Source organism: Hyposmocoma kahamanoa, unplaced genomic scaffold, assembly GCF_003589595.1.
Source record: "Hyposmocoma kahamanoa isolate Upper Pololo Valley unplaced genomic scaffold, ASM358959v1 63, whole genome shotgun sequence".
NCBI lineage: Eukaryota > Metazoa > Arthropoda > Insecta > Lepidoptera > Cosmopterigidae > Hyposmocoma > Hyposmocoma kahamanoa.
The window spans coordinates 2,952,303-2,961,645 of record NW_020653851.1 but is presented as its reverse complement, the minus strand read 5'-3'; the positions used below and the strand labels follow the sequence as shown (position 1 = coordinate 2,961,645).

Below are 9,343 nucleotides of genomic sequence, written 5' to 3'. Positions count from 1 at the left end.
TAATTATACTATGGTAGTGCCTTACACGATAGGGCATCGCCAGTGACTATCCCGCCTTGAATTTGGAGCTGTAGCAGTCAATGTCGATAAATGATCAATGATCAATATTCATGTATAAAAAAAAATTGCTGGGTCAGATCGTACATCTTTCCCAGTTATACAAAAAGGTCAAATGGTAGTGAGGAGGGTGGCGATTTGTCGTACGGGTTTTTGAACACCTGTGTGATATCACACTTATGTCATACATACATACAAGTTCATTGATACCTCTTTTAATTTTTTGAATATACTCCGATATGCAATAATCAATACATGATTTTTTGATTAGGCTACCATTGGCATCGATTTCCTGTCGAAGACAATGTACCTGGAGGACCGGACGGTACGGCTGCAGCTGTGGGACACAGCGGGTCAAGAAAGGTTCCGTTCTCTCATACCTTCTTACATTCGAGACTCAACTGTGGCGGTCGTTGTTTATGATATTACAAGTAAGTATCCGATAGGTTATAATAATAATACATACAATACCGAATATCGCCTTTCTCATATAAAAATATAAGCGAGAATCTAAAATAGACACCCGAGATATTAATAATAATAATAATGTGCCAGAAAACTACACTGTAGCAATGAAATTAACTCCGTACATCTATCCAGTACATCTACACCATGATCAAGTTAGAAAATTTCCTTTTTATAATGGATCTTACTCGAAACCCGCGATAGTCTAGCGCCCACAGTGCTAACCGCTACGCCAACTAGGTAGCCGCGTTTGTTGTAATCAGACGGTTGGTGAACGGTGTTATGGATAGATTAAAAACCAATACCTACTATTTTAAAATTATTAGAAATGAATCTATATCAAAAGAATCGATTCAAAGCGGACTGGTAACATTTCTATCTATAATCTCGGTACCGAGTACTAATAAAACCGTCCTTAAAAGGCATTCATCCCCTAGTTTGCCACCCTCAAAGGTGAAACATTTTCTTCAAATTAAAATGGGACAAAACAAAAAAAACATACAGACGAATTGAGAACCTCCTCCTTTTTTGAAGTCGGTTAAAAAACAACAGTCGTCTTGACAACGTCCTCCTTTTTTCAAGTCAGTTAAAAATTACGAAACTAGATCTGTCATCAAGGAAATAAATTGTTGGAAGTACTATAATAATAAAAATTAAGTCCTTGTAAATTATAAATTAAATTCGGTTAGTAATTTTTAGGAAATTCGAATATCTGACTACCCACAGAATTGTCGAAACACGATATTTCAGCTTAAATTTGTTATTGATTCGATCGATCATCGACTTAACATGAACACGCTGATAAATGAATCTAATATTCTTTTCTCGATATCTTTGAACACCTGGATAGTAATGATCAAAGTCATCTAGGGATAATACTCCGCATCCTTTTTTGGGAAACCATCTTTACTATGTAACATGTATGTTCCTTACGGCTTTGACGTTACAACAAGTATTGACGTTTGTTATCTGTCTCAGTCTGTTTTCGAAATACCCATAACAAATTTATTTTTCAATGAATTTTAACGATGTTTTTATCATTTATCACAATTTATGTTTATTCTTTGATCATAATTTTATGTGTTCTATGATAATCAGTTATGTCCATTCTTTGATCATCATTGACGTGTATTTTTGATCGTCAGCTATGTCCATCCTTTGATCATCATTTATGTCTATACTTTGATCGTCATTTAAGTATGTTCTTTAGTGCTAATGAATAGCATTTAATTTTCAGTACTTATCAAATATGTCATTGCTGTCGAAAAACTAAATTATACGCGAATTTTAAAACCATAGTAAACAAGTTTCTTTACTGGTACAGTAAATTACATTTATGAGTAATGCTAATAATATAGTATTTGTACGAGGAAAGCTGACTTATAAGTACTTACTTTCTTAACGACCTAGGTGACCTAGTCGGCTCCTCGTCCAGCGTCCATTTTATTTCTGCCGCCAAGCAATAACGTGAGCAACAAAAGACAGAAATGTATTTTTATGTTTACTGTTCTGGCTTAGGCCGGTAAAGAACTTTTTATAAATAAATATTTGTTCACAATAATGTTTACTTTAAATATCAATTGGTAAAAACAACTAGGGCTAAAAGGGTCACTCCCATATATTTTTGTCATCCAAGTACGCAGATGTATTTTTGCCATTTATTTCACAACAGTTTTAAACCTAACCTACGTCACATTTTGAATATCACCAGGAATTTTATTGTAGAAGCGTTAGGGTGCGTACAGATCTGGCGAATGTGGCGCGAACGCGCACAGCATACGCGCTGCATTCGTGCTGCATACGTGCAGTGAAATACTTGTTAGTATATGCGGCGCACAAACGGATTGCGAATAGATCGCACTACGTAATGCACGTGTGCAGCTCGCGAACCTTTCGCAAACAGGCGCATTTGCGGCACACTCGCCAGATCTGTACGCAGCCTTACACGTTGCCCTTTAAATTAATTTGTGACTTTGTGATGACGACTGTCAAGAACACCCGGCATATATTTTTGTTTCTCACATTAATATCATGTCGACTGATGTCGACCATTATTTTTCACGACTAATTGAAATTTTTTTGTGATATCAATTGACGAAACGAACAAGTCGTGCGCCTGGTGATATATGCGACACACTTTCCCATAGCAGTTGCAGCGTCACTCAGAGCTTTAATTACGAACATCTCGATACCTCCAATGAACACTACGCCAACTTAATTTTATTGGACCTGTTCTGTTTTTATATTGTTTTTTATTTCTTTATTTTTTTCTCACAAAGTTCATTGTTTATTTTTTCGAATTTTGTTTTTTGTTTCTTTTTTTTCACAAAATTTGGGGAGCATAATATTAGTAAATAAATACTTATAGCTGTTTGCGAAAATAATAGAAAAAGAGATGAAGCAATAAAGTTGGCGTAGTGTTCATTGGAAGTATCGATCTGAGGGGCATTGCAACCCTTGGCATTGCCACTGCTTTCGCCACCCAAAGACAAAGTAAACCCATTATCCTGTAGTTTCACCAGAGCCTTTTCCCTTTAAAACCGGAACGAGTAATGCTTACATCAATGCTTGGTGGCAATAACAGGTATTACTTCCCTCGACATACTCTTTCACAATGAGCTCTACTTTGGTTACCTGTCAGTAGTCCAAAAAAAAAAAATTCGAGCTTCCGATATAGATTCCGATATAATAGAATATAGATTCAACGGTGAATAAAAAAAATTGATGGAAATTGGGTATGCTATTCTTCTTAACATAAATGTACTGTGAACTAGTGTAAGTTGAGGATCGGAACTTACGGTCGCATTCCAGAACTCTGTTCAATGCTCAAGTCAGGACTTGAGTATGATTTAAAGCACTAGAAATCATACTCAAGTCCTTGCCATTAGGGTCGTATTTCTTGACTTGAGCATTGAGTAGAGTTCTGGAATACGACTCTTTGACTGTCTGTATCTACATGGATTCCCGAACTTGCTGTGTTAGATTTGTGAACTTGAGAACACGTGTACTTAACAGTAGCACTCCTTGTATTGATATAGTACAGAGCACAAAACCGTTCTCACAAAATACGTACAACGTTATATACATATATACCTTTCCTATACGAATCCGTCTGTCTTTCTAGTAAATCGAATTAGTACTTGGGTTGGTTAGGACCACAGAGCCAATATCGGGGTGTGAGCCAAATATTTACTATCTCGTGCGAGCCTGAACAAACATAGACGGTGACACGTTGTAAATTATACGGTGTCACTTTACGTTAGGGATGTTTTTAGATTGTGCAGCTGCTCAAAATGTGATAGGATAAATTAGATACAAAATTGAAGTTCAGACTCCAAGTATTTTTAGTATGACGGACTTGAAATTGATTTTTAAAGTAGCTTTCTTTATATGTGTACTAGAGCTTTCAGTTTCGCTGCATTTCTGTGTCCTGGGAAAAAATACGCGGTGCGGTCTGGAAAATTATTATATTTTTTAATTAAAAGAGTCTTAATAGCAGTAGAGCTTCTTGTGATCGAGTTCGTCCAAGGAAGTACTGCCATCTTACCTATTTCTGCCACCAAGCAATAATGTGAGCATTAATGAAGTTTTAAAAAGTACGTTTTATAGCGTATAATGTTTGCCACATATTTCTGCGTTTACTTCAAACAACTCGTTTCTCATATTGCAAAAGTGAAAGAACAGGTTATCTAAATAACTCGGCTTGATTGCCTGTAATAACGTGGATATCCGCATAGACCGTAATGTTGTTCAGATCTAGCCAGCAGAACGCGATACACTACTTTCGATATATTTTCTTAATTTAACAAAATCTACTTTACTACGACATTCAATCCAATTTATAAAAATGCAGCCGCTCGCTCGTGGGTTCGTTCACTACGAATTTGTGATCGAGTTGTTTCGAAGTCTTTTGCAGTTAAGAGTCATCAAGTTTGACACTCTGGACTTTTTATCGAAAGCGGCATAAAGTTGAACTTAAATCTTAAATGTCAAGAAAGAGAAATTAGAAAAATAAACGATACGAGAATCAAGAAGGGTGATTATTCAAATAGCCTTATTTCCTTTAGGAATACATTTGCATAAGTCTTTTGTTTATGTGTTAGGTAGGGAATGATGTTCCCTTATTGACGGATTTATAAGTACAGGAAATAAAGTATTATGGTTTAATTCACTGTTGCTATCTTAGTTCTGACAGCTTCTAAATTCGCTAGTCAGTTTTTAACAGCAATAGAACTCCTCGTGGCCTTGCCTATTTCTGCCGCAGTAATGTGAGCAATACTGCGTTCCGGTTTTGAAGGGTAAAGATGCTAGTGAAACTACAGGCATATTTTATGTCACTCAGGGTGACGGGCGCAAGGGAACTACCTCTCAGATCTTGTAATTTAAAGTTTTGAGTGGCACGGCTGTTATGGATAGGCCTGTAGCTTACCACCAAGCCCACAGCTTGTTCGTTCCGTCATTTGATATTTAAAAAAAATCGCACATTGGCTAAGAGTCATTCAGAGCTCGAGACGCATCTCAAGTCTCGTTTAGGTCTTAATCTACAACCGTAGCTTAAGTACAGAGGGTCGTTTATTAATAAGCGGAAATTTTAACAACTCTCAAATGATGCACGAACTCGAATGGTGTTTTAGTGCTTTTTGTTATGTTACTAAGTGTTATGAATGGTAAGTGGGCAATAACGAATAATGGAACATTCAAATGTTCTTTAATGGCGCCAACGTTTTGAATTGCTCTTGCGCCCATGTGGCATACTATGTTTTTCATTAAATTCGCGAAGTTGAAAAGAATAGTAGATTGTACAACAAGTGCATAAAACGCGTCATTTGACCCGAGACGAGTATATCGAGAGTGGATACTTAAGTTGAGGGTAAAATGGCTTTTATGAACGAGTTATTCACTCTGCTTTTCGCTTCGATTACGAGGAAATTAAACAGTAATATTACAAATAAACTATTATTTAATTAAAATTGAATGTAAAATTACAACAATTAGACATTTTTAATGTGGTGGTTTTTTATTTTATGCACTAGAGCATAAAATCCTATTTTATGCAGCCTACACCCAGCATAAATACGAACTTTAAGAGCATGAGACGTGAAAAGGAAATATAATGTAGGCTGGGGGCATCCTGTGAACTTAAAAATCCTTTCCATCCTGAACTGAACAAACAACCGTTTCCTTCGTTATAATTATGTAATATTGGCTTCGAATTGATGTCGCGCCAGGAGTCTTATAGGTGCCTCGGACTTAGTAGAGACGAAACTGCAGAGCCTTAAACACCGCCGTAAAGTTGCCTGGTTATTGGTATTCTATACAATATATCACGCAGAGTGTGCGATGGAATTGCACGATTTAATTCCGCCTACCCCTCTCCATCACCGGGGAACTAGACGTAGGTTTAGTTTCTACCTCTATGTTGTAGATATTCCTAAGATTCGCACGAAGCGTTACGCTTCCACATTTATATGGCGAACGGCTATTGAGTGGAATTCCCTGCCTGCAGATTTATTCCCAGCACATTATAACTAGGCCTTTTCATGGCGAGAGTGAATATTTAGGCATTATTTAGGTGTACTTCATGGTCGACCTCATTGGTATTTACCATCAGGTGAGATGGAGGTCAAATGCGCACTTATATGTTTTAAAAACAAATGTGACCATGTCACACAAAACCGTGGTTTTTCAATTCAAGATGATATTCCCGCGTCTACCAGCATTTAATAATAATGTGCCAGCCGACTACATCAATAACTAGAGCACTAGAGCAACAAAATTAACTTCTGCTCTCTAGCCAGAATTGGTGTAGGCCAGTGGCCGTAGCACGGAAGCACTGTGTGATAAATCCTTGATAAACCTCTCCGTGATATTTATTTCAGTTGATAAAGCTGGGATGCGCTTATTAATTTTTTTTTATTGCGAATATTGAATCGCTAAGATTCCTATTTATATTATACCAGGGTCATTCGTTCTTCGTTTTTTTGGTAATGAATTATTGTTATACATTTTTAGAATAAAATAGAATAGAATTGAAATCTTTTATTACTACGCCACAACAAAAATATACACAGTAATAAAATGACGATAAAAAAAAGATGAAGCTACATTAAAACAAAAAATGAAAATAAAAATAACTGGAAAAAAAGGAATAAAAAAAAAATCATACACAACAACAAAGCAAACATGAAATATTTAACACAATTAGATTAAGTGTCATGTGCGCGGCTGTGGCGTATGTGACAGGATCCCACTCAGCTATTGTCACCATCGAGAAAAGGGCTGTGACGCTGTTTTTCAGTGGGCCCTAAAACCGAGTGCGTAGTATTTAGTATTTCGAAGAACAAGGATAACGATAAGAAATTGCGTATAAAATGATGAAACAAAAAATGCCAGGTTTTTGTAGTTTCAGTTTTTACATATTTTACATTATATTCGTTATTATTTTTCGGGCCCTTTAAAGGTCCCATGGTCCCATAGTCCCATATTCTACTGTGACCATGGGACCTGTAAAGGGCCCGAAAGGTCGGTTTGTTTGAAAAAACAGATATACGCGACTTAAATCCGGAAAAATAGTTTCATTTCTTTCCCATGTGTAACAATCGCGAAAACCTAAGAACTCGATATTTACGTCTTTCTATTATTCTCATGTATTGAACTGTATAACAAATGTTCACCTCACCTTTTTCTAATAATTTATGTATATCAATTTGTTTGTTTTTATCATTTCTTTTTATCTCGTTTGTCGCGCTTAATTTTACGTTGATAAAATTAATGTGCAGAACTTTAAAATTGTTTTAAAATTTGCTGCGACCTTGCGGCCATGTTTGGCACTGCTATATTCTTTTGCAGCTATTTGTCGCGGCGCCGGTGATTAGACAAAAATATGACGTTTCGGTGCTCGTCATGTTAGCTATTATGATAAAAATGCCGTGTTTGTAAATGTTTTTCACTCGTTGACAGCTAAGTGTGATTTTTCGCGGCTTTTTTATGGGTGCTGAAGCAATTTAGAATTAGGATTTTTTAGGTCGGATCTAAAATATATTTTGCACCCTTGATGTAATAAAGCGACATCTTCAAAATGACAACTTTTCAGAAGAGTGGTTTAAAGATTCTACGAAGGAAATTAGTCGGTAACTTTTTTATGCTTAAATAGGAGAGTAATAAAATTTCATTCATGCACAATTTATTTCACGTATTTCGTATTATTTTTATGACTTTCATGTGATAAAACCACTTTTGACATATGGTTATGGCTTTATATATTAGGGGTACAATTCGTTTCCAAATTGGTCGTACGGGAAATCGAGATTTTCTTGTCTAGCTAACCTCTAGTGTATCGAATTCGCCACATTTGTGTCTTTTGTGTTGTTGGTGCAAAATAAAGCAACAGCAGCTTGTGTTCTTGAATTATTTGTAACAAGAACATGTCCTTCGAAGTTTCGGCTTTCGTTATGAATATTTGATTTTTTTTGTGTCTCTACCAGAATCCTAGACAAAAATCAAAATACGCTAGTACACAGGTGTAATAGAAAGGTTCAATCATATCTTCCCTTACAAAATTAATAGACGTATATTAAAATTTTGTCACAGCAATTATTTACATCACATAGAAGTGAAATTCTCAATCGTACTGTGTGAATATTTCCGTCCAAACAGCAACGTACTCCATTCGTGATACAGAGAACGGTACCTTAAGAAAAACATGTTTTGAAATCGTGAAAAAAATTTGCTTTTTCAAAATTTTTCATGAGTACATTTTGTACCAAAAAATGTTACTTTTTTTGCCTATTTTTTTTTTGATAATAGTGGCAACCGACACGCCTATCCATAACAGTTGCACTGCCACTCAGAACTTTAAATCGCAAAGATCTTAGGGGCACTGCCACTGCGCCCGCCACCCTGAGACATAAGTTGACAAGTCCCTTGTTCCTGTAATTTCACCAGCACCCTTTGTTATTTCGAGTGCGATCACTATTTGGAATATTGGAACATATTTTTATTACACACGAACTGTTATTACCCTATATGTAGATTGCGTACCTACAGCAAATTTTGTACGTAATGGCAAGTAGTGCCTACAGCACCAAAGACTGACTCTGGCATTAAAAATGTCTCCATTTCGTAGGTAAGCAAATTACACATGAAATTGTCACATTGAATAAACTGCGTTGAATCTTCTTCGTCCTGTCCTTATCCCACGCTAGGTGGGGTCGGCACAACATGTATTTTTCTTCCATTCTCCCCTATCAGCCGTCATTTTTTTACTCACACCTTTCGTATCCATGTCATCTTTCACACAATCCATCCATCTTTTCTTTGGCCTTCCTTTCCCCTTATATCCTTCCACATTCATACCTAGCACTCTTCTCGTCACATGACATTCTTCCCTCCGCATGACATGTCCATACCGCGTTGAATAAACACATTGAATAGTACCTAAGGCAGATTCACCTGAGAAGAATGATTAACAAACACTTCATTCAGGGTTTTGTCATAACAAATATCATAATACCAAGTGACGGGATGAACGGGTTGCTCTTTGTTAATAGATATTTGTTCACATTGATCACCAGTGATCGGAATTGAGGGGGTTCATTTAGCTAAAGTAAAGAATAACGTGGACATTCCCTTCCACGAATCCTGGGACTTCTCGGAACTGATTATATTTGAATACGCGAATTCTTTATTGAAATTTGAGTACATTTTCGATAAATTATGATTTCCTATTAAGTATTCTCCAAATTATTGCCTAAAAAAATTATATTGTAGTTGTATCTCTATAGGTACTTAAAATAGTTAAGTACCTATAGAGACATATATA

At 36.2% G+C, this 9,343-nt stretch overlaps 1 protein-coding gene across 1 annotated transcript in view; it reads left to right on the top strand.

The window, feature by feature from the left end:
• The first annotated feature begins 329 nt into the window (after positions 1-329).
• Positions 330-9,343, top strand: part of LOC113230073 (ras-related protein Rab6) — a 20,226-nt gene continuing 11,212 nt past the window's right edge. The window contains exon 1 of the mRNA XM_026463806.1: positions 330-488. Within this exon, the coding sequence (XP_026319591.1) occupies positions 362-488 (127 nt within the window). The 5' untranslated portion in view covers positions 330-361. The remainder of the gene's footprint in view (positions 489-9,343) is intronic.